Source organism: Oreochromis aureus, linkage group 16 (genome assembly GCF_013358895.1).
Source record: "Oreochromis aureus strain Israel breed Guangdong linkage group 16, ZZ_aureus, whole genome shotgun sequence".
Classification (NCBI taxonomy): domain Eukaryota; kingdom Metazoa; phylum Chordata; class Actinopteri; order Cichliformes; family Cichlidae; genus Oreochromis; species Oreochromis aureus.
The window spans coordinates 9,497,922-9,523,676 of record NC_052957.1 but is presented as its reverse complement, the minus strand read 5'-3'; the positions used below and the strand labels follow the sequence as shown (position 1 = coordinate 9,523,676).

The 25,755-nt window shown below is 39.9% G+C and overlaps 2 protein-coding genes and 1 long non-coding RNA gene across 4 annotated transcripts in view; 1 reads left to right on the top strand and 2 right to left on the bottom strand.

Annotated features, from left to right (window-relative positions):
* The window catches only part of si:dkey-3d4.3 (leucine-zipper-like transcriptional regulator 1 homolog), a 16,034-nt gene extending 3,666 nt beyond the window's left edge, over positions 1-12,368 (bottom strand). The window contains exons 1-7 of one of the 2 annotated variants that reach the window (XM_031732993.2): positions 12,230-12,368; positions 5,196-5,391; positions 4,503-4,585; positions 4,325-4,403; positions 2,693-2,739; positions 2,087-2,207; positions 1,367-1,550 (exon numbers count right to left, since the gene is read on the bottom strand). In XM_031732993.2, the coding sequence (XP_031588853.1) occupies positions 1,367-1,550; positions 2,087-2,207; positions 2,693-2,739; positions 4,325-4,403; positions 4,503-4,585; positions 5,196-5,367 (686 nt within the window). In that variant the 5' untranslated portion in view covers positions 5,368-5,391; positions 12,230-12,368. The remainder of the gene's footprint in view (positions 1-1,366; positions 1,551-2,086; positions 2,208-2,692; positions 2,740-4,324; positions 4,404-4,502; positions 4,586-5,195; positions 5,392-12,229) is intronic. The other variant, XM_031732994.2, reaches the window with a different exon arrangement.
* LOC120433638 lies at positions 11,760-17,402 on the top strand. Its single transcript, XR_005608682.1, has 3 exons — positions 11,760-11,952; positions 17,064-17,219; positions 17,325-17,402. It is a non-coding gene; the product is annotated as an uncharacterized LOC120433638 (long non-coding RNA).
* Positions 13,690-25,755, bottom strand: LOC116314864 (ileal sodium/bile acid cotransporter-like). Its single transcript, XM_039600214.1, has 8 exons — positions 25,558-25,755; positions 23,139-23,226; positions 19,743-20,227; positions 17,925-18,043; positions 17,706-17,794; positions 17,316-17,491; positions 17,071-17,228; positions 13,690-14,654 (listed from the first exon to the last, which is right to left on the bottom strand). Exons 3-8 carry the CDS (start codon positions 20,123-20,125, stop codon positions 14,458-14,460), a joined length of 1,122 nt encoding a protein of 373 aa, XP_039456148.1. The 5' UTR covers positions 20,126-20,227; positions 23,139-23,226; positions 25,558-25,755; the 3' UTR covers positions 13,690-14,457.

Genomic DNA, 25,755 nt, shown 5'->3' with positions numbered 1-25,755 from the left:
CATAAATTTATGTATTACTCAACTATTAAAGAGACAGTTCCTCAGTACTCTTTCTTTCCTTGTTTTTTTGCAACAGACACACTACAATCAGTGTTTCCACCTCACATGTCAGCCTGTCAGCATGAGACAGCAGCGGCTGAAAAGTGATCCCAGTGTTTTCAGCAGGTGCTGAAGGATTCTCCGTCTCATCAACGGGATCAGGTTCTCCTGCCTTCAATGTTACGTGGGAATATTCAGATGGGGAGCTGCGACAGACTGCTGGTCAAGTTTTCTCGCGAGTCTTGACCTTCCCTTTATGTTCCTCCAGCTCTTTGCTTTATTCTTTATGTTAAAAGCTGCATTTGTTTTACAAGGTTTGACTCATTTCTCACCTTTTCTAATGTGCCATGAACACCACGGCTCATTACTCTGCATTACACTACTCTATCTGGAATAAATAATTTCCATTATCTGAAGCAAATTAGTTTCTTGATATTGAAACACAAAGTTCTTTAAAAGCAAAACTAAGAAAAAAAAACAAATTACAACTAAAATATAGTTTCACAAATTAAAACACAGGTAAAAAAATGTGAATAAAGAAAAGTAAAAAGCAAAAAGTACTTAAACTTAAACAAAAAATGAAAAGCAATGTGCTAAACTGCTGGAGCGATTAAGAAACTACAGCTATAAACTGGACCTAAAGTGAAAAAGCTAATAAGCAGAGTTGCGTTTTTTAGAGGCTGACCATCTGTAAGAGCTGTGAGGTAATTTAGAATGACTCTGGGTCTGGGTCCATTGCTAACTGGTGCATTTCACTATAGTTTCAACAGGTGGCTTACCTGCTGCTTCTAGGTTTTATTGTCAGAGTGTAGAGCAAATCTAATGACACTAAAAACTCCCAGAAAGCTTAAGAGTCAGCAGCAGCAACAACAACAACCACAGCACAGAATTTAAAAAAATAGACTGTGGGAACTTTTTGACAGCCAAGTTAGTGAAACCCACAGAGATGAATTCACTCATGGGGCACATGATCCAGTAGCATATTCACAGGTGTGATGTGTTACATAGTCACACCTTTATATCATGGCAAAAAAAGATTGATCACAATTATTGATAGTCTGGTATAACATGTAGATTTGTCTAGAAATATGCAATACTCGTCTGTGTTGTTTCACAGAATAGCCTTTTCAAGTAGTGACACAAAAGCAGCCAGCAGGTGTCGCTGTGGAGATGGCTGTGAGATTGTTTTGAAACCTTGATCGAGTGCTGGCACAACGACTTCCTATATCTCAATTTGCCCATCACTACCTGTCAGTGGTTTTAATGTTGCAACTGATCTTTTTCACTGCACCCAGTTTCCAAAAAGACAGACAAACTCTGCACTTACTTGAGTGAACTCCACGACTGGTTGCTGGAATTCCACTTCCAGAAGTCTCTCTGCTCCCGTAAACCTTTTAAGCCTCCGAACAGGTACACGCAGCCCTGATAGGCTACAGCTGAGTGACTGTGTCTGGGGCCTGGGCCTAATGAGTCCTGCTGAGAGCCACTCAGCAGGGACCAAGACATGGTATCTGCCATTAACACACACACACAAACAAGTATCTATAATTAATGCTCATTCTGCAGCTCACATTGTGTTTGCATTTGCCACAATACTGATGATGTTCACATGCTGCCCTCTAACTGAACATGGGTGAGATTTCACTCCTAGAAATGCTTCAGCTCAGTTTAATTGTCAGTTTGTTTCTCCATCTCACAGCTATAAACTACATTTACACTGGTAAATATGAATAGTTTAAAAAAATATATTGACCGAGATGGAAACACAGCTAGAAGATGAGCTTGGCATCACGTGGGACTAAACTGATGCAGTTTACTGAAATTATGATCTATCCCATTATATTAATGCTCAAAGTTGCTTATAGAAAAATCATGCTGAGAAAAAGCTACAATTAATATTTAGATAGTAACTCTGGCAAATACCATAAAGCCATTGTACATAAAAGGTCAGCTGATTTTGAGGGTGTGAGGTGGGAATTTTAAGATTTGGTTAGTTTCATATGGAAGGAGCTGACTGAATTCTTCTCTTTGTCAGTTTTAAACTCACTAAAGTCCAAACTCCAGAAATCCTGCGAGGTGCCTTTCATGTCAATGAATCCTCCGTACATGAGCATGGCAGAGCCGAGCACCACGGCACTGTGGCCCTTCCTGTTGGTCGGCATTTGGGTCTGCACACAGAAAGAAAGAGAGAAAAATACATTTAGAACAGATGGTAAGCTACTAACAAGCAGGCCGGTATTTCTACATAGATCTTCTTCTATGACCTTCATTGAACAGTCACAAAAAATGCATTAAATTTGGGCTTCTTCAACCTAACCTATCCTTTCTCTTCCTACTTTGCTATATCCATTCTGTGGGGAAACACTGCAAAGCCATTTATTTGACCTTTAAAGTTCTCACAAATATGTGGGTAGTGTGTGACTTCTGTTCTGCTGATAAAAGCTAAAACAAGCAAAGGAGGGCTGGAACTGTGCGCAGTGTTCACTGATGTGCTTCCAAGTGTTGTGACTGCGTGACACAAAACAAACGGCAGCACACGAGGACTGTGCGGTTAATTGTTTCTGTTATAAGCTGATAATGAGATCTAATTATCTGATTGTTTTTTTATAGAGAGAGAAAATGTTATCATTTAGATATGAAAAGCACTCGGTACCTGAAGCAAGCTCCTCTTTCCCTGCCACTGCACCCACTTCTGCTTTGCTGAAACACAAATGACACAGGAAAATTAAACTAAAAGAGTTACGTACAATAAAATATATGGATCTTTACAACATCTGTCAGCCTTACTCCAAGACAAAAAAAGTAAGTAAAGGCTAACATACAAAAAGGAGAGGCACTTCTGCGATGATTCTGAAGTACACTGACACACACTGTTGTGCAGCCCAGTCTTATGAAATCTATTGTTACAGGGACACAAACTGTCCAGTTGGCCAAAGTAGAGAGGCTTTAAAAGATGTGGTAAATGTTATATTTGAACCTAAACCAAGACCTTTTTTAAACCTAACCCTGTCGTTTTTAATGCTTAAAGTCAGAAGATTTTCAGAAAACTTTGCTTCTGACCTTGATCTTTAGGTCCAGGTCACTGAAATTCAAACTAGTCTTGAGATTTTTCATATATTGTAAGAATTTGACAATGTCACATCGCTTCATTTTTGGGTTATCACATTCACAAGCTTGTGTCAATACCCCATCAGCCTTTCACAGCTGAGTGATAAAAATTATACAAAACCTGTGAGGTGTATAGTCTCTGGCGTGAACTGCAAAACACTTCCTGCTGCCACTAACCCCGCCTACCTCCAAATGTGGAATTTTTTTGCCTTTCAAAAAACTGCAAAATATTGAGAACAGACTGATGCAAAGTGGTGTTCACGGACATATAAGGTTGTGACTGTTTGATGAAACTGGGTTGACTCTGTTGTGTGAGTGTTTGTGTGGGTGTGATGAGCTCTGGCAGCTGAACGTTCTCCTCTAGTGTTTATAAAATGACAAGAGTGGATATCCTGTCTTATGCCAAATAATTATTTTTAGAAACTGAAGAGATGACCTGCTGATCCTGAGACCCTTCTAATACTTAAAAAAACATCTTCAAGACCTTAACTTGCTTTGAGCAGTGTGATCTGTCCAAACTATCATAAAGATGGTAACACCAGTGTTGTTTCTCCACTCCACAGCTATCGCTACATTGATCTAGCCACCTATTCCACATGGGGATATTAACCTTGAAAGTTCACCTAGAATGCACTTTTTCAATGCTTGTCTCTGTTGCTCTATGTCAAAGAAATGAAACTGCTGCATTTTATGCAAGTCATGACAGACCCCATCATGCTGAACAAAAAAAACAGATTTTTCTTTAGATTGTGACACTTGGAGTGGAACGAAAAATTCAAGAGCTTATACTTCTAAAAATATCCAAGTTTGGTAAAATGTTACAAGTGTTAGAGCAGGAAATGAACACAGCTGCAGTTTTCCTCCATTTGATAAATATGTGTTGGGGTAAATCACATTTACTTATGTTGTTTCTAATTGTCGTTAGAGTCACCTGGACTTTGTTCACATATGTAAAACATGTTACTTCAGTAACCTGTATTGCACATGACACCGCTGTTATGAGCATGGAGACCCTCTCGGGTTTCTCTCTCAGCTTTAGTGACACAGAGGAATGAAAAGTTTTACAGGGATTAGGAGGATCAACATGCAGCAACATGTCTTACCTGCTGAGATTGAGAATTGACTACAACAGCAGTGTGACTGGCTGCCAGCCCACGCGGCACTGAGTGAAACTCACCAATGTCGAACACCCAGAGAGCACATCTGCATGTGGTGTATGCAGAGTCCAACAGGCCTCCAAACACGTACAGGAAACCCTGAAGAGTTCAAAGCTGTTAAACAAACTCAGCATGCCCACCGCTGTCATAAGATGGTGTCTCTGCTTTATGTCCAATGATTAAAGAAAGTGAAGGTACCTTGTGAGCTACCATAGAATGTCCCTCTAGCTCCTCTGGTGCCGCTTCACCACTGCATGTCAACTCAGTCCATTCATCAGAGACTGCAATATTGAACACAGCAGTGTTGTTAATTGATGATTACAAAAATGATATTGTATGAGGCTGTTTTATAAGAATGCAGCAAAAAAACATCCTTCACAAAGTTTAAGTGGAATAAATGTTACATCTTTTTTCGTGAAAGAGTGTGTGTACATAAACTTGAACGACTTGCAACACTTTCTACATATGCACAAAGGCACTGCCCAAATACCATAGAAATAGTTGGTCCTATCTTCTAATAAAAGACTGCATATAAAAGATGGAGATTTGAAGCACTGTAGCCTTCACCAGGGCAGAGCTTGAGGTGACCATAACCAGATCTGAGAGGATAGATCTTAGACAGACATCTGCTCAACAAGTGAAGATCAAAGTGTTAAGTCATAACATTCGTCTGTTTCTTTTGTGCTGTTTCAAGTAGTAGACTAATTGGTCATTTGAAGAGAGGGCTTTATGTAAATGAGTACCTGAACATGGTTTTTGGCTACTCTGCCTAATATGTAATTCTTAGAAAGAGGTCTTTCTAGTGGCTACTCTGCAACCAGCCACAAGGACATCTTTATATAGATCTGCATCTTTATATATACATGGCTATTAATGTGTGGGGGCCCTTACCGACATTGTATTTCCAGAAGTCCCTCAGGCAGCTGTTCTCTCTGCCTCCCAGGACATAGACGTTTGCATTGTAGCTGCAGCAGGCATGCTTGTAGCGGTCGCACGGGGACAGGCTGCTTCTCAGGGGGAGCTGTTTCCACAAACAGGGGTTATTCTGACTCATACCTGGCATCCCTCACTCTCACTGGAACATCTTCTAAAAGAAAGTACATGTATACAGTCGAGTGTTATATGGACCCACTCTCATGGCTAAAAAGTGCCAGGAACAAATGTCACAGACTGGTAACACCTTTTTAATTTCACTGTGCGATGATATGCAGGACTAAATATCCTTTTTTCTGTTAAAAGTTTACATTTTTTAAAATAAATTCTGCTCTAACTGCCGCTACAGATGCTAAAGCTGACTGACTCCACCTGGATGCTGTAAGTTATTAAACAGTGCAAAAAGATGAGTTTCATCGCCATCCGTGTGAACAGGCCCTGACCAAAGTGGATGAAACACAGGCTGCACTACAGGAGACAGGGCAAAGGAAAAACCCAAGCAACAGCTGCTTCCGTATTCACGAGGGGTCACCACAGTAGGTAAGCTCCACGTGTTTGATTTGGCTGAGTTTTACGCCAGATGCCCTTCCTAACCTGTGGCTGGAACTGACCCTGCAACCTTTTACTTTCTAAGCTAATGTGCAAACCACTACAGAATAAAAGCTTTAAAAACTGTCTGTACAACCAGAACATGAGTGGATATTCATGAGTTCATATCTAAAAAGAGCAGAGGGACTACACCAAGCATTTTGGAGCACTGCCCCTCAAACTGAGCCAGAATTGTAGTGTAATAATAATAATATAACACGATAATATAATCATAATTTATAATTTATAATTTACTTTCCAAAATCTCTAGTACTTATAATCCTGCACACAACTACACTAATTTAACTCTCGTTTTAGAACCCATCAGAGCTTTTCCCTCATTTGCATCTTTTTTTCCGACTACCTGCAGAGTCCTGAGAAAGATAAAATTTACTTTTATTTACATGCACATTGTGGCGTTGAAGGAATTTTATGCCGTTCTTCTTCCTTATAAAATGTCTCTGTTGAATGATAAACTTCTTATCAAATGAACACATTTTTTCTTCCTGAATTGATTTACTGAAGACATTTGGTTTAAGTGCGCATTAACTTTACTCATCAAATGAATCCTGTTTGTTCTGCATTTACCCAATGGCCAGTGACTACAGCAGCATTTGGAAAACTGTTCTGACACACAAAACAAGCTGGATACCTTTTAGTACCGACTGAGCGCACCTAGCATCTGAACAAGGAACCAAAGCAGAAACCTTCAGACTGACTCTCTGAGTCAGTCTGCTTTCTGCAAAGAAAGCAGGCTAAATGCAGACTACCCCACGGTGGGAAGGATTTATCAAGGAATTTCCTGCAGTTTTGAAATATGAAATTTCAGGCCTATAAGAACTTTAATGTTACTTAGTTACAGTACTGGATTTAAATCAACCAGCCATTTGGGGCCTTTCTGGGTGGAGTTTGCATGTTCTCCCAGTGGCTCTTTGTTTGGGTACTACAGCTTCTTGCCACAGTCCAAAGCGATGCATGTGAGGTTAACTAGTGATTCTGAAGTGCATGTAGGTGTGGATGTGAGTATGAGTGGCCATCTGTCTCTGTGTTCCCGCTGTAATAGACTGGTGTCCTGTCACCTCACACCCTATGTCAACTGAGAAAGGCTTTGCCTCCCGACCACATTTACTAGCTAATTACTAGTGAATAATCCTCCTCGCTCTTATTTTGAAAGTCCAGTTGTTGCTAACTAGATAGCCTCATATTCTCCCTGACGGAGGGCTTCTTCATATATTCTCTTGGAGGTGGAGTTACTCCCAGCATCATGAAAAATGCCAGCACCCATAGCACTCTAGGGGAAAAAAAAGTTTCTTGTCAAGAGTTTCACTTCCTGGTTAAATAAAAACTAATACAGCTATGGGAAATGCTGCATTCAGCGTGTTCTCTTTGGCTTTAATAGATGGTGTCCTGGGTGGCTGATGACACACATGATCGTTTGGCGCTTCAAAAATGTATATTTAAACACTTGTTGTGGCAGAGACAGCGAAGCTAGAGTACTAATGACAACCAAAACAGGCACATTCAGAACATGGAAACTCAATACAGAAAAACTGAATTCAAACCCTTACATTGCATCACATGTAAGCTGAGGTTTATTAGCTTTGCTCTTTGTCACTGGATGTGAGCAGTAATTTTCCATCTCTAAGTGAGGAGGTATACTCAGTTTTTCCACAGCCATTAGTTTTTCTCTGTTTGGACTTCGAGTCTGCCTTGACCACTGTCTTATCAGGCTGTCACAAGAGCAAACAGCTCTGAGGTCACAATACTTAAGCGACACATCTAGCCAAGTGTTGTCCAAATACTTGAGGGTCACATGAATAAATAGGACTATAACTTTGTTGTTCATGGAGAAAAAAAACAATATTCAGGAATGCAGTCCTTAAAATCTAGAATCAAATGGAACAACCACTGTTTTTCACCATAGTTTTCTATATTTCCAAAAGCATCGGCTCATCTGCCTTGTGAACTTCAGGGTCACATCCAATTCTTAATACGCAGGATTTAATATGATGTCAGCTCACCCTCTGGAGCTATAACAGCTTCAACTTTCCTGGAAAGGCTTTCCATAATGTTTAAGAGCGTGTTTAAGGGAATTTCTGACAATTTTTCCAGTAGCACGTTTGTGAGGTCAGATGCTGATGTCGGATGAGAAAGCCTAGTTCGCAGTCTCTGCTCTAATTCATCCCAAAGGTTTTTTGCTGGGTTGAGTTCAGGACTCTGTGCACTGTTCTTCCACCCCAAACTCACTCATACATGTCTTTATTGACCTTGCTTTCTGCAATGGTGAGCAGTCATGTTGGAACAGAAAAGGGCCATACCTAAACTGTTCCCACAAAGCCGACACCTTGAAATTGTCCCAAATGTCTTGGTATGTTGAAGCATTAAGAGTTCCTGAAGAACAACCCAACACCATAATCCCCCCTCCACCAAACTTTACACTTGGCACAATGCAGTCAGACATGCACTATTCTCCTGGCAATCTCCAAACCCAGACTCGTCCATCAGACTGTCACCAGACAAGAAGCGTTCATCACTCCAGAGAACTCGTCTCCACTGCTCTAGGGTCCAGCGGTGGTGTGCTTTACACCATTGCATCTCATGCTTTGCATTATGCTTGGTGATGCTTGGATGCAGCTGATCGGCCAGGGAAATCCATTCCATGAACCCCTCTACTCATTGTTCCTGAGCTAAGGCCACATGAATTTTGGGGGTCTGTAGCAACTGACTCTGGAGGAAGTTAGGGACCTCTGTGCACTACTGCGCCTCAGCACCCCGCTCTGTGATTCTATGTGGGCTGCCACTACATGGCTGAGTGATGTCTGTCCTAATCCCTTCCACTTTGTTATAATGATATTAATAGTTGATTGTGAGATATTTAGTAGTATGACTGGACTTGCTGCATAGGTTGCATCCTATCACCATACCATGCTGGATTCATTGAGCCCCTAAAAGCAACAAATGTTTATATTTTTTTCTGTTTTCATTTCATTTTTTGATAGCTAAAGCACTCAATCTCATCCTTAACTTAACATTTGTATCATTCATTGATATAATGGGTAAAATATAATTGGATTGTTAATGAGATTTTAATTTCAATTCAGACAAATAAACTATTCAGGCTAAAACAACGGCTTTTATGTTTTTAAGCTCTCATTTTGTCCCGTTTTACAAATCAAAGCACCTGCTCTGTTTTTAATTTAGATTTAGATTTATGGCGCTCTTTTAAAAAAATCTTATTTAACCTCTTCTGTGTAACTGAACTCCTTCTTGACTCTAAATTTTACCTTATTGGATTTTATTTTACTGAACTTTTCTATTTTATTTGAGATAATCTGTGACGGGCATTCTTTAATATTTTGGCTGCTATAACACAGGAAGTCTGAGGTTTTGGCATAAATAAAGTTATTTGAATTTCAGGCATGCAATTAAACTAGGAATGAAAGGTTAATCAGAATTTCTTTTTTAATTTTCTATAATCTTCCAGTGAATATAAATAAAACAGGATAATTAGGATAAAGTGATTATTTGCTTTTTTTTCTGTTACAAATCAAATGCACCTCTTTCCTAAAAAGGGCTTTATGTAAATGAGTACCTGAACATGGGTTTTGGCTACTCTGCCTAATATGTAATTCTTAAAAAGAGGTTTCCTAAAAGCCAAAACTCACTCGCAGCTCAAGCTGAGATGACAGAAATAGAATGTGTGGTTATCAAGGTCCATTTATACCAAGCAAAAGTCGACTAAAGTTAATATGTACATTCATCAAAGGGTCTGTCATCCTATGTGTTTGTGGCAGGACTTGACTGACACACGCTATCCGTGTGGCTGCCACCACAGGAGGCTACTGGCCTGGCAGGGACCGGCTGTCCTCAGATACAAACTTTACAGCCTAAAACACCCACAAGCCTGCATCCTCCACCAGCAGCATCATTTATTTCTTTTTGTTTTTTTCACAAATTCCTGTCTGTAGTAAAATGGACTGGAATGTAATCTGGAGTAAAATAATCCAGATTACAACTATTATAAAAAAAACAAATCTGGTTCTAAGTTTTGCCATAATGAAGCAGCTCTCATTAAGGTTGTGCAAATAACTGTGTATTCTGATTTCAATTAAAGTTCCAACAAATATTACAACAAGTTACTGTAATTATTCAACCACTAGCGTACCAACTCTGAGACTTCAGATTTGTCTGAGGATTTCTTCAGTGAAGAGTTTTTCTCCTGCAGAGACTCTGTGAGCCTCACTCACTCAGTCAACAAATACTGTTATTGCAGCAGGATGTGTAATCATGTTATTACAGAAATCTGAGTCGCTGAGTCGCAGAAAACTCAGGTTGCTGCAGTGCTGCCCACTGGAATTTAAATAACATTTCAGCACCATGATCAACTCCTCTGGTGAAAATAGCACAGCAAATCTGTTCCTAAATTCAGTAAGTTGAGACAGCAATGCTGGTTTCTGTCTTACATAGGTTATTTAAGACTTATAGATTTCTTTGTGTTAATGAATTTATTCTCAACATGTGAAGATATCAGCCAAACAAATGAAACGGGATAGAGCTGTTAAAGAAACTGCAATGTTTCAAAACTGTGAGCATACTCTAACTAGTGCTAGCCCATCTGCTCCATCGACCCAATAAATCATCCAATCGCAGTCAAGTTTAACATGCACCTATTAAAGCACCACCTTACACTTCGTAAAGAACCATGTGGGGCCCAAACACAAAACACAACAGCACTGATGAGAAAGAAACTTCAAGCATGAAGAAATGTTTATGTGCAACTATGAAAGATTCAGATGACCAGAATTTGTGACCGTATGTGGACAGTTATCAGCTGAACAGGTAAAAAACTGTGTCCTCTTTACATTTTTACCTTAAACCTGTAGCTCCAGTAATTCAGTCTGCTTCTCACCTGTCTCACCTCCGCTCTTTATAAAACAAGCCCCATACACAGTCAGTATTTCACCAACAAACACGCACACATGCTAAAACAAAAAGTTGGGACAAGATAAAAGGAGATCTTTTTAAACTGTTGTTTGGTGACACTTGGTCTGTGAGACTGCTCTAACCACACATTTAATGATCAGGGAAAAATGATCTTTCTGTCCAGCAGGACAGAAGTAAAGGCCGTTTGACTGCTTTGGATGTCATATGATGAGAACAAGTGAGAACTGAATCCTCTTCAATGCTGTAGCCCATGCAGCAGTCCAAACTCAGCACCAAAAATCAAAATCCAAAGAGTGCTTACAAAAGTCAGGGCTAGTTTCCCATAGACTTCTGGGGGAAGGGGAGTCTGTGGAAGTAACTGCAATCAAACTGGCAACTCAGTAATCTCAAGCCAGGGGAGTTAAACCTTTCCCAGTCCTGAACAGACCACCATATCCCGTGTCAATCAACAATATCCAGTGCAAAGGATATCGTTGCTTGACACATGAGGGGAGTAAATACACAAGTGTTACCTAAGCAACAAGAGCCAGATAGCCTATCTACTACCAACCAACAGCCAGTGACAAAGCCATGGGAAGGAAACAAGCAAATCACTTCCTGTGTGGATGCCGCTTCAGGACTACTACACAGAGTAACAACATAGTGTCAGTAGTGTCAGAAAAAAAAACAGAGGAGCTTCTGGTAATGCCCTGGGCAGGAAGTAAATGAGTAATAGAATACTTTTCCCAAAGTGGAGCGATCAGATAAAGCACACACAATGGAGCTTCTGTATTCCCATGAAGCCACATTATGTTAGGGTGACGTTTTCATTCGCAAATCGGAAATTCTCCGACAGTTACAGATAATAAGGCATGAAGCTGTCTCGGTGACACCGTTTAACAGGTTATCTATACTAAGGCTGGGGTAACTGCCTCCTTTCATTAACTTAGGTGTATATTCAGGACACAAAGTAATTTCTAACCGTTTAAAATACGATAAGTAGCAACAGGCGCCTTTTTTGTACGTAGCGTCCGTTAACGTGAAGTTTTCTGATGTGTACAACCGTTCCTAACGTGACTTCGGACACTTTCGTTTAATCAGGAGGAATGTGACCCGTTAACCCACAACTCGCTCCCATCTCCAGTAGCGACTCCCCACATGCTTTCAGGAGTTTATGTAATCGAAGGAAAGCCACTAAGCTAAAGTAAGATTTTTTTAAGCTAAAGTAAGATACCTTCCCTGTTTTCATATCTGTGTCTCTCCGACATATTAAACCCCGAGGAAAATCTATCAGAGGAATGATAACGGTAACGCTCGAGAAGAGGAAATGAGATAAACTTTTTTTTCGTCTGTTTGATCAAAACGGGACAAATGGAGGTCAGAGTTTCTTTGCCAAAAGATTCTGAGCTATAAAATAGTTATAAAAAGGGCACTTCATCTGAACAAACAGAGTTTTACCGTTAAAATGATGTTTTACTTACAGGCAGTCCTCCGCTGCCGTACCGTGCCGCCGCTTCTTTTGATCGTTGCTTTACTGCAAACGGGCTGCTGCTGCGTTCAGTTCGCCTCGTAAATTCACACCGCGGGTCTGGGAAGTGAAAGAATTGGTTTGGATTGGCCACGCGTCCGTGGCGACCAAAAAAAAAAAAAAAAAATACAAATGTACTGCGTATGATATTTCCAGTTCAGTAGTCATCTGAAGGCTATTTATTTTGTAAAATGTAAGAAGAAGACAATACTACTTAATGGAGAGAAACGCAACCATACCAGTCAGATGTGATTGCAGGATTATTTTTTTTCACTTAGCTGGCTAAATCAGAAAATTGGATCAAAAGTAAAAAAAAAAAAAATATGTGTTTGTTTTAACATCTGATAGTTCTACCCTTCTTAAAAGCTTTTTTTTTTCTATTGACTTACCTGGCAGAGCTGATTACATGATTAGACCTGTAGATATTATGCACACAATGCCTTGCAATTAATAAAGTAGCAATACACTAGTAGTTTCTAAATTTCTTTAGTATCATGAAATGTATGCCACAAACACATAAATGAATATGTTTGCAAAGGTATTCAGCCCTTTTCAGCTCTGCAAACAGTTTATTGTAGGTACACAGTCAACACTCTTCGACAAGAACTGAATTTATAAGAGATCTGCTTTTGGGTTAAACTTTTAGGTTCATATAAACCCTCACTTTATTTTGCTGACCCAACACAGGTCATTAGGTACCTCAATTCCAAGAGAGAAAAACAGTGAAGTGAAAAAAAGTGAAAAACATACCATGCCGCAAAAACACAAAAAGTGACCCCTAGCGACACACATAAGGTAACAACACAAAAACTGGCCCCTACAATGTTCCTTTAATATTCTAATGATTTTTATGAAATATTTCCTTGAATTTGTTGGTCTACTTCTTCTACTGTTAAACTACTATTCGTCTGTTGTGAGATAAGGAGACTGAAATTTGTCTTTTAACACCATTGGTGTTGAGTTGATTGCCATTTTTTGGCAATTATCCCATAATCGAGCAGAAAAATATTTTGAAATTTTTTGCAATCTTCCACATTTACATCCAGTAGTTTAATTTTTGTCTCCTTTTTTACACCTCATATAACAAAAAAATCTAATAAATGCCATCAGAGCATTTTAGTATGTCGATCATATGTAAAGGAAACTGTATATTTAGTGCTTATGAGTGTGTGTATTATGTAAGCAACAGCTGAGCATTTTTATGATCACGTAGCAGCAATTTTAGCATACTGTTTGCATCGTTTAGCCTGTGGACATGATTTAATTTTATTATTTTATGACTACAGAACATTATGATTGTGACCTTGCATCAAGACTACGTGCAGCTGTTAACTTTTTACCACATTAGGGTCAAAGACAAAGCATACTCTTTTTTTAAAAATGAGACAAAGGTCATTGGAACAACTGCACAAAAACAGTAACATGCAAATAATGTTTATTCATAACTATACAACTGAGAACAGAAATGTATTCTTTAAAATTGTTGGAGCTCATCATCTAAAAAAAATTCAAGTAAATTAAAATAAGTTTTAATTGCTTAATTGAATAAAGTCCCTTTGCAGTACAGCAGACTAATATATTAAAGTGCAAATATGTTGATTTCAAAGTCTGATGTTTGAGTATGGACAGAAAAACTGATTGCTAAGACCCCAGACTTTTAGAGATTGATTACATGGTCATTACCCATTTATCCATAACTATTACATTATTATTTCAATCATTCGCCCTCGACTTTTAGCTACTTCCCCACTCAACAGCTAACCACAGCATTTAGTGACCAATTTGCTTTTGAAATAACAGTAATATGAAATAAATTAGGGCTGTCACATTACAAAAAAATCCCAAAACACCCTGTTTACAATCACTGAAGCACTGATTAAGAGACACATGTCTAACAGACAAAGTGGTTCTAAATATTTACATATGAATAAAAGTAAATAACACATAATTCAGCAGTTGGTCCCCACCACCCTCCCACTTGAAGTTAGATGCTGACTGTCCCAGGGAAGAAAATTGTGCAACCCGATTTAGCTAAACCTTTCCAAATGGTTTAGTGTGGTTCACATACAGCCTGCAGAGTGCAGTGTGTCTTCATAGTAGAGTCGGAATGCTGTGTTCAGTGCTGCAGTTGTTATTGCTCATACCAACAGTCCAAAGTCTCTGGTATTCAGAGCTGCAATATCACAGCTCAGTGCTTTTGCCAGTGCTTTTATCCTTCACATCCCTGTTGCCGCTCTCATCGCCCTCAAAGCCACCATTTTCCCGTGGGCAGTACTTTTGCTCTTCTACATCAGCGTTCTGACCTTCCAAGTATGGAGCGTCACTGTTTGCAGACGAGCCACCACCACCAGCACAACATCTTTTGTAAAGCTGGAAGCCTGGACAGGAAACAAACCATAGATTCAGAACTAGTGAGCAGACACCTTTGGACAAAGCCTTTAAAACTGGAATAAACTGGACTTCAGTGACAAAGCATTTACACAAGATGCCATAACAAGAAAATTTGAAGCATCCCATGTTTTCTTTCTGTTCAGTTTCAAGTATAAGTGAGCATCTATGATACTCTGTGAAGCAGTGGTTCTCAAATGTTTGGTTCCCAGGACAGACAGAACTCAAAATTTCAAGGTATTCTGCAGAAGATGGCCTCAATGTCATTTTCAACAATGTGAACTCTAACTTCCATCCATCCCCTCACTGCACATTTTCACACATTAAAACCTATGTTTATGCAAGGCTATTCTCACCTCTATGACATTAAGTAGTACCATATTCTCAAACACACAGGCATTGCTAATTTAACCCTTTCAGGCATGAATTATGACAACCTCAATCAGGATTTTTCTCCTAAGTTTTTTTTATTTATTCATCTTTAGGCATGAAAAAAAGATTTTTGAACTTCATTTTTTTAAATGTACTTTTCAAAGAGTGTTACATGTCCACTTAGCTAGATAACAGACATTTTCACTTATGAATTTGACACATGAATAAATAATATACACTGTGTAAAAACAATTTAAAAAAAAATTTATATTTTTTTTTAAAAAAGATGACAATATAACAACATATATATATATAAAGTATAGCAAATATAACCCTGCCAATGTAGTGTAGTGTTCACTGTAGTGTTTTATGTACAAATATACCATGAACACTGACACAAATACAAGAAAGCCTTTGAATAGCTGTCCACTGTAGTGACCACTATGGGTGAAAGGGTTAAGCAAAGTCTGTCCTTTGGATCTGTTCCGAGATGCACTGGGTTATGGCATTAGTGAGATTGTGGTAGGTCCATCTTATCACTGATAAATGTGCAAGATTACTATTTTTAGGGGGTTTGTTTTAACCCAAACCAAATTCTCTCTAGAAATTTAAGTACTTGTCATTACCTAAACCCAACACATAACCTTTTAGTATGCAAACTAAAGAGAGTAGAAGTGAAAGGAAAAAGCGAGGGATGAAAACTAACAGCAAGCAAAACATCCCACAAAACAAAAGACCTCCTGGGTGACATAAAAACTCATGAAGATGTTGCACTTCTTAAAATTGTTCATAGCTGTTAGAGCATCAGTGCACTAATGCTAAAGACATCTGCATATATGGGGAACCACAGGAAGCAGACCCGAGAAAGTGGTGTTGTACAATACCTCTTGATGAGAGTGCATTGTTCCTGCTTTTTCTGGTTCAAATCCACCACTTTCTTACAGAAGCCAGTATTTCTCTCAGGGGAAACTCTTTAGCTTGTGTCGGTTAACTCCTGCCAACAAATGCCACATTTGGGCTAATGACTACTGACATCTCTGATCCAACTGAAGCCATAAGGCTTTGTACCTGACAGTTGGTTGCCAGTGGATATTCCAGATGTCAGTTGCCTAGGTAACCCTATAATGTATATATCATCCCTTCATGTCACTTATAATCCTCTCAAAGTCGATTTGAGCTGTTATTTTACACACTATTGCAGGAAGTCATGGAAAATCATTGCTATTCAGGAATCTCAGGTTGTAAAGCTGCTGCTAGTTACTTCATGCGAGGAAGTTTCTAAAGACAGATAGCTTTTGCAGGTGATTTTGGGGGAGCTTTTCTACCTTTTCTACCTTTTCTCTCCTACATTCTTCAATGCTCTCCTCAGCACCATCAATCACAGCTTTCAATGCATCAGTCAAAAATATAGTCAATTTTAATTTTTAGCATTACTTTTTTTGCAGTTACAAAATAATGTTTGGTTCACACAAAATCCCTGGCACACCTGGACTCAAGGTGCACCTTTTGGGAAAGACTGCTATAAAGTCAACAGCCTCTTACTACATGCTTGCATTAATCTTGACTAGTGCTGTTGAATTCTAAGCAGCATCCCTCTTTATTTAATTATATAACTGCAAAAGCAAATGACATAGTCAAAGAAATGTAATCAAGACTGTGAGATAAAGTCATCCATTCTCCCAATTTTCCCAAACCAAACTTGGGGAAAAATATTCAAACTATGTGCTGTCATGGGTGTTATGATGCTTGATCTCTGACACAGACAAACCACCAGAGAAGCAAGAAGCATGCTGCAGTTCTGTTACTGGTTAAATTTGAGTGATACATTTTCTCATTATATGGCACAACACCTGGCTTAATATGTTGACTCGACACAGAAAAAAACAAACAAAACAAACAAACAAACAAACAAAAATCACAAGGGAGGACACAATGGAAAATAAGGTAGCTGCATTCACTGACCAATAACTGAAAAAAGTCCAGTGATGCAGGAGAAAATGGCCAATGTATGTGTTGTGTGTGTTAAGGTCTTACATCCCACAAAGATGAGTGCTGCCGCGAGTTGGAAGATGCTGTAGATGAGAGGGAAGGCAAACATCTTTTCCAGCTCCTCTGGGCTGAAGGACAGCTGGACGATAGTGCTGCACAACTGGGCATTCTGGATACCTGTCTCCAGTGCAATGGTTCGACATCTAGACAAATAAAGGAACAATGACGAACCTCATCAGCAAGTCAAACTTGAATGTAGCTGTGCCAGAAACATTTTGCTGTCACCTCACCTGTTCCAGGGTTGACCCACAAAGCGAGCCAGGAGGAACCCGAGGCTCAATCCAATAAAGGGGTAGACGGTGCCAATTATCCACAGGACGGGAGCAATGGTCCAGGACGATTGGTAGAGGACTCCTCCAATCACAGCTATAATGATAATGAGACCCAAGCCAACGATGGATCCGACCTGTGCACAACACAAACGCTCCATTAAAACCCAGTCCAGGTGATTTAACTGGTTAGGCACTGTAAAATGGAAAAATCACATCCCCCCAGTATGTATGATGGAAAATTTGGTTTCCATTAGTCTACAAAGAAACACGTCACAGAGGCACAACATGTTATAAGTGACAACTTTGAACCTGTAGTATTATATTCAATAAACTGTAGAGTATTCCTACCTTCAGGATCTTTTTTGCCTTCTCGGGCCACCTGCGCTTTACGTACATTCCAACAGCGATAGGGATGATTAGGGCTGCCAGAGTGATACCTGAGGATGTAAATTAGTAGATTATAAAAAGGTTACCTTAGAGGTAGGAACAGCCTTCAAAGTTTGAAATCCTGACAGCACCTATTTGAAATTCCTATAGGTATTTCAGTTCTGTGAGAACTTTCCTTACCGATACTGTCATATGGGATCTTGATGCTGTCACTGGATGTCCATACGCTGGTGTAGATTAAAAGACAGAGAGGCATCATCCCCAAGGCCAGGAGAGAGGAGCATGTTGTCATACTGATACTGAGGAGTAAAGAATATAGACACTGATGAGTTTCCTGCATTTGTCCCTAGCTGGGCTTATACACACACACACATACAATCTGTTTTATTTAAATAGTGCATTTACATTGAATAAATGTAAATAAAACTCTAGACCAATAAAAACTTGTAAGACATTGATTGATTGTTTGATTGATTGATTGATTGATTGTATGACTGATAATACTTTAACCCCTTCTGACCATACATAGACTACACAAACATAACATTGGGAAGACAGGTCAGAGAGGTACAAAAAAAAACAATGGAAATACACAACACATGAGGAAAGAGGAGGAGAAAAAACTCCTCCCAGACTGAGCTCCTAGGGGAGAGCAGTTTGAGAACAGAAAAAAAAAACACCTCAGCACAGAAAGCACATCTTACAACATAAATTCACATTACTTGGAATTTATGGGGGAGGGGTCAGGAGTAAACCCGTGTCGACAGCAGCCCCGTCTTGCTGCCAGTCTTCCGGCGCTGGACAGATCTGCCTGCCTACTTCGGGGGGGGAGTAAGCGTTCGGAGGCATGTGGAGGAGGAAGGGGGGTGAGTGCGTGTGTGTGTCAGTGTACATAAGAGATTTGCGTGTGTGTGTATCCAGTGTTCAACTTGAGAGAGAGTGTCCTTTCACCCGGTTAAGAAAAAATCAACTGTCCCCCAGCTAAAGCAGCTGACCTTGAAGGATAAGAGCAGATAGTCAAAACACAGTCCTCTAATCAGGGAGAATTGTCTGGCCAGTCTTGGCCTTGGGTAGCTGCATGAAGGAGATGGTTTTTGGGTTTGACTGAACAACTGCATTCCAATTTTGCAGTTGTTTTAAATGTCCATCACTGGTCATCGGGTCTCTCAATTCCCATTGCAGAGCCGTGAGCTTCTCCAGGATCTTATCAATATTGCATTCAATAAACACAGTCTGAGCACTCACGGCTTGCCCATCGTCAATCATGTCAGGCAGCCTTGTGGGGTTTTGAACAGCTGTAACCGCTTTCTTTGTTCTTCGATAAGCCAGGTCAGAGCCAGCTCCAATCAGTCAGAACTCTATTAGCATTGTTCTGATTAGGTAGATCTCGTTCAGTGCCCTCCATCGAGAGTGTTGCCAGGCACACGATGCAACTGACCATTGCAAACGTCTCAGCAGGACAATCTGGCTGTCCCGAGAGAAGGCTTCTCATCGAGAATAGGGTGTGATATTTTATTAAGGGACCAATTGATCAAATCCATAATCTTCAGCTTTTAGAGAACAAGACTGAGAGACTATCTGAGGATTAGAGTTAACCAAGACTAGAGAAGGACATAGAAGCTAAGCACGGAAAGATAAGGGAGGGAGAGGGAAAAAAGATGCGTCTGCCTCCGCCAAGAGCCAAGAGAATTCTGTTGTGTTCTCCTGCCAGGTAGCTACACAACAAGAAACCCTTCCTTATAATAGCTTAAGAGTGTTCAGTGATCCAAACAAAATGAAAATGATCTCTTTAGTTTATATTCACAATAGAAAAAAAAGTTATCACAAAGTGAACACAGAAAGAAACACAGTGGTCCTCTAAGAGCAGCACTTGGTGATAGTGGGGGTAAAAGAAAATTCCTTTTTAAACAGGAAGAAACCTCCAACTGAACCAGGCTCGGGGACGTCTGCTCTAAAGGGAAAATGAAAAAATAGCAATGAGCCTGCCCGCCATCTCACCTGAGGTCCATGTCTCCATCCAACCAGTAGCAGATGATATTGGAGTTTGAGCCACCTGGACAGCAGCCCATGATGATGATGACCACTGCCTGGACAGCTTCCACCCTAAAAGCCAGCGACAAGGCAAAAGCTGTGAAAGGCATAATGCCAAACTGGCAGAGGAAGCCAATGATAATGCCCCATGGCCTCTTGATGTGGCTCCACAGCTTTGCAGCCTCCACTGTGCAGCCCATGGCGAACATGACCATGGCGAGCATGATGGTGAGCACCGTGCTCATCACCACACCCAGGATGGCATTGAAGTTACTGGGAGGAACAAGGCAGTCTGTGCCCGAGCAGGCTGTGGCATCAGCATCACAGAAGGTTTCCTTCACCATGGACATTGTTGTTGCAGAAGAAGAATATCAGCAGATTCGTAAACTTGCACACGCTTTGGGGCTTCTTAGAGTCCTTCAGATGAGACAAATCCAGTTTCTCCCCTTGTCCTGGAAGAGGGATGTGACAAAGAGAAGGAGTGAGCTTGATCACTGACCTTTTATGCCCACAGTTTCAAAGCCAAATAAAATTGGGCGGACAGATAAAAAATTAACCAATAGTCTATGTTTTATGGGGTCAGCATTCAAAAGCACATGCATATAAAAAAGAAAATCGCAATGAAATATGAAATGCCATTACAAAGTGACTCCTGTTTTTACAGCCATGTAGGTTTTAAAGCTTTGTTGGACTCTCATGTCATCAAGCATCATCATGCAGGAAATGTTTCAAAGAGGCAGCGACCACAGAGTACATGTTCTTTGAACATTCCTATTATAATAACCATCTTTGGTCTCTTTTAAACAGGAGTAACCCAGAGCCCGTAAAACAAAGTAAAGGTGTATACAATCATTAGGGAGTGCTCTGACCATCTTAGCCCTTCTGTGGCTATGTTTAGAGGCAAAAGAGAGAGGAAAGCTCATCATGGTGACATAATCTTTAGTTAACAGCCCAAAGTCTGCGTGATCAACCATTTTTAACATGAGTTAATTTATAATCTGAAATGCTGACAATATAAAACAGCTTACCTGATTAAAAAAAAACAATCCACCACATGAGTGTGTTTAAACCCACCAGGAGATCCCAGGCCTGTTCTCTGATTAGTGGCTTTATTTTCCATATATTTTATTTCCTTCCTGACTGACTTTATGCAACTTTGCCGTTACCAGTCTATCATTTATTTTTCACACTAGTTTATGTAATTTATGATTCTTTCACAGGGGCTTCCTTCAAATTAATCAGAATGTGTTGTTTCAGTTTATTTAGGTCTTCATTTTAAGCACTCGCTATGTAATGCACTGTTCACGCGTCATCATGAGCTTAGAAACCTAAAAAAGCACACCAACATGCAGAGGTGGAAAGAGTACTCAAAATTTGTGCTCAAGTACAAGTACTGTTACATTGGTTAAATTGTACTCAATTACAAGTAAAAGTACTGGTGTTAAAAAATACTTGAGTAAAAGTACAAAGTACTCTTCTCAAAAACTACTCAGAGTATTCCTCCAAAAGTTGAATCTGTTCATCTGGACGTCACTCATCCAAGTGACTTCTTCAGTCTCAGCTGACTGCAGGTTTCCCCAAACCTTATAAACAGTACATTTGCATAATGACTGAAACCAGCCCACTGAAGGAACAATGGGCTGTGAGGTCAGTTCCTTAATCATAATTATGCAAATTCCCATGACCATTGATCAACAATCACTGACCAAAACCCACTGATCAAAGAACACTGATCAATGGCCATGAGTACCATTCACAGAGAGTTGGGGAATGGCTGCAATCACAGCATTGTAAGATGAGTATTAGAGTATTAATTACTTTTTAACCGATGGATATTTTATTGTGTCATCAGTAGCAGGCATTCGATTCGATTCACCAGTATAAAATATCTATGTTCAAAGCACATTTCGCAGATGAACAAGGTATAGAAAGGTAATTTGTTTTGTAAATAAATGTAGATTTAAAACAGGAATTTTGTTTGTTAAAACAATGACAAAAATGTTTCTGAACATGCATAGAACAGTTTAAACAAACTGTGAACAACAGGCAAGTAAGTGTCTTTAACTCATAGACATAGCTTTTCTGTCACACTTCACTTCAGGAAGAGCCAGTTTTCTAAATTAACAGATGCTATCGGGGTTTGTTTGGCTGTGAAGAGTAGACCAGCACAACTAAAAAGTTGTTCACATGCAGCAGAAGCAGGCAGAGCTGTGTTCAGCTTAAGAGAGAGGTTCTTGATGGCTGCGAAGGAGTGCAGCAGCTCCATGGTGACTGTGGCACAAGCAAGAAAACCCTCTTTGATTGGACTGGAGATGAATTCATCTTCATCAGATGACTCTCTTTGCTGATCCTCACTCTCATGCTCTCTTGTTTCAAGTTTGATCTAAGTTTGTGTTTGATGTATGTCAAGGCTGTAATTGCAAGTATATAACACAATTTTTCTATTTAAATTTCAGTGATTATTCCTGAACACACAAATTTGGTCTTTCATTTTTATCAGTATCAGCCTAAAATTTTCAGTATCAGTCAGGTCCTAAAAATACTAAGAGAGCAAAATATGTGTATATGCCAAAGCTACATTAAGAAAAAGGATAAAATCCACAAAAATGCTGCCCATAGAGCTAAAAAATAATAACAATCCACATTATGTTCTGTTAAAAAAATCATATTGGAAAACATATAACCCTACTGATTAAGATCCATGTCACTATGATAGACCTATATAGGGCCAATGATACTGATCAACTGATCCATTGTTTGGGCTCTGCTATATGTCAACTGAGAGCTGGAAGATTAATTTGAGATGCAGCTCAGCACTGTGTGCAAGTTTTTTTTTTGTTTTTTTTTTTAATATAGGCCAGCTCATTGTAAGCCTGTGAGTTTTAAAAGATTAAAGATTTAATTGTAATGATGGTGGTTGTCCAAATAATAAGCTAAAACAGTCCTAAGAAATGTAGCTAAATTATGCATGCACGCACGGACACATATTAATATCAGGCTAACCAATGGCAGTGACAATATCTTGGCCCCAGGCAGTGTTGGGGAGTAACGGAATACATGTACCGCCATTATGTATTTAAAATAAAAAATATGAGTAACTGTATTCCATTACAGTTACCGTTTAAAAGGGTGGCATTCAGAATACAGGTACTTTGTTGAAATAAATGGTGGTCTTTTCCTGTTTCATATGTTAGGCTATGCCCTCTCTATTTTTGGTAATTCCACGCCGGTGGGTCTCATTCACACGGCCCATGTCACCCCTAGTTGCATAATGACGTGAAGAAATGTTTTTAAAAATAGCCCTAAAGAATGTAGCCTCATGGGCAGTGTAGTCCGTACTGCAGGGAGAATGGACTGCCATACCTGCTGTGTGTCTGTGAGCTCCAGGGAGGGAGAAAAAGGAGAGTCGAAAAGGGCGAGTTGTCACCAACCAGAAACGGGAGATGGAAGCCTGCAAATATACAGGGAGTGCAGAATTATTAGGCAAGTTGTATTTTTGAGGAATAATTTTATTATTGAACAACAACCATGTTCTCAATGAACCCAAAAAACTCATTAATATCAAAGCTGAATGTTTTTGGAAGTAGTTTTTAGTTTGTTTTTAGTTTTAGCTATTTTAGGGGGATATCTGTGTGTGCAGGTGACTATTACTGTGCATAATTATTAGGCACCTTAACAAAAAACAAATATATACCCATTTCAATTATTTATTTTTACCAGTGAAACCAATATAACATCTCCACATTCACAAATATACATTTCTGACATTCAAAAACAAAACAAATCAGAGACCAATATAGCCACCTTTCTTTGCAAGGACACTCAAAAGCCTGCCATCCATGGATTCTGTCAGTGTTTTGATCTGTTCACCATCAACATTAGTGCAGCAGCAACCACAGCCTCCCAGACACTGTTCAGAGAGGTGTACTGTTTTCCCTCCTTGTAAATCTCACATTTGATGATGGACCACAGGTTCTCAATGGGGTTCAGATCAGGTGAACAAGGAGGCCATGTCATTAGTTTTTCTTCTTTTATACCCTTTCTTGCCAGCCACGCTGTGGAGTACTTGGACGCATGTGATGGAGCATTGTCCTGCATGAAAATCATGTTTTTTTCTTGAAGGATGCAGACTTCTTCCTGTACCACTGCTTGAAGAAGGTGTCTTCCAGAAACTGGCAGTAGGACTGGGAGTTGAGTTTGACTCCATCCTCAACCCGAAAAGGCCCCACAAGCTCATCTTTGATGATACCAGCCCAAACCAGTACTCCACCTCCACCTTGCTGGCGTCTGAGTCGGACTGGAGCTCTCTGCCCTTTACCAATCCAGCTACGGGCCCATCCATCTGGCCCATCAAGACTCACTCTCATTTCATCAGTCCATAAAACCTTAGAAAAATCAGTCTTGAGATATTTCTTGGCCCAGTCTTGACGTTTCAGCTTGTGTGTCTTGTTCAGTGGTGGTCGTCTTTCAGCCTTTCTTACCTTGGCCATGTCTCTGAGTATTGCACACCTTGTGCTTTTGGGCACTCCAGTGATGTTGCAGCTCTGAAATATGGCCAAACTGGTGGCAAGTGGCATCTTGGCAGCTGCACGCTTGACTTTTCTCAGTTCATGGGCAGTTATTTTGCGCCTTGGTTTTTCCACACGCTTCTTGCGACCCTGTTGACTATTTTGAATGAAACGCTTGATTGTTCGATGATCACGCTTCAGAAGCTTTGCAATTTTAAGACTGCTGCATCCCTCTGCAAGATATCTATTTTTGACTTTTCTGAGCCTGTCAAGTCCTTCTTTTGACCCATTTTGCCAAAGGAAAGGAAGTTGCCTAATAATTATGCACACCTGATATAGGGTGTTGATGTCATTAGACCACACCCCTTCTCATTACAGAGATGCACATCACCTAATATGCTTAATTGGTAGTAGGCTTTCGAGCCTATAGGGCTTTGGAGCGTGATGTCACAGGGGTGGGCGTGGAAAGGATTTTGGCCCGATCCGCCATTTTCGGGGTCTAGCAAGTGAAAAGGGGAAAAGGGAGCGAAGGCACACACAACAGCCATGGTTCGTATTTGCTGTGCGGTCAGCTGCAATGCTCGATCGCACGACCGGCAAGAGAATAAGCTTGAAAAGGGTTTATCTTTTCATTCTTTCCCAACCTGGAAGCAACATGAGGCAGCTCGTGTATCGATGTTACCAAACGAAGGCGTCTAGCCTGGGTAGCAGCTGTGAGACGAGCTGATATCCAGCTCTCTTCCATCTCCAAATATCTGTTGGTGCTCCAGACATTTTCATTCCGGTAAGTTCTAAATATGTTCGTATCACTCTTTATAGCCTATTAGTTTTATTTTCGATGCGCTTTGAGGTCATAGCAAATTAGTACAAACATCCTACTGAGTGATTTTGCAGAACTACCTTCTATTTATGAATAATAATAATTATGAATCACTTAATATGATAAGGAGATTCTGCAGGTCATTAATCAATGTATAAAATTAAAATAAAATGTATTTTTAGTGACACAAGATACAAATATTGAAGCAAGATCTATAATTAGAATTATTTATAATAAATATGAATAAATCAGTGCAATTTCTTTAACCATAAAGAATAACTAAGTCCTTCAGGACAATGTCACATCAATGCACTGAACTCACTATGTTATCCCTCTAACAGCCTCCACATGTTCTCACTGTAATTTCCCCTCATGAATGAATTTATGCTGCACTAATCTGAATGTTTGCAGGGAAATCAAACGCATTTCACACGCAGTACTCGAGCTGACTTACCTTTGTTTGAATGACAACTTGTACGCGCTGACTCCACAGATAAGGTACAAAAATATGTCAGGCTATAGCGGTTGCTCTTCAGGGTTTCTACTCCACGGCAGTGTTTCATACGGGTCCACATTTCCAATGCACGCAATTTTCTGCAAGTACCGCTGCTTCGCCTCTGGACGCAATCGGTCTCTATACCGTCCGTTTTCT

Excerpts from the sequence above, each read along its gene's own strand:
- LOC116314864 (XM_039600214.1), bottom strand. The coding sequence starts at position 20,125 with ATGTCCATGGTGAAGGAAACCTTCTGTGATGCTGATGCCACAGCCTGC. Across the intron at positions 18,044-19,742 it reads GATGGAGACATGGACCTCAG|TATCAGTATGACAACATGCT; the intron begins GTGAGATGGCGG and ends TTTACTCCTCAG. Across the intron at positions 17,795-17,924 it reads GATCCCATATGACAGTATCG|GTATCACTCTGGCAGCCCTA; the intron begins GTAAGGAAAGTT and ends TTACATCCTCAG.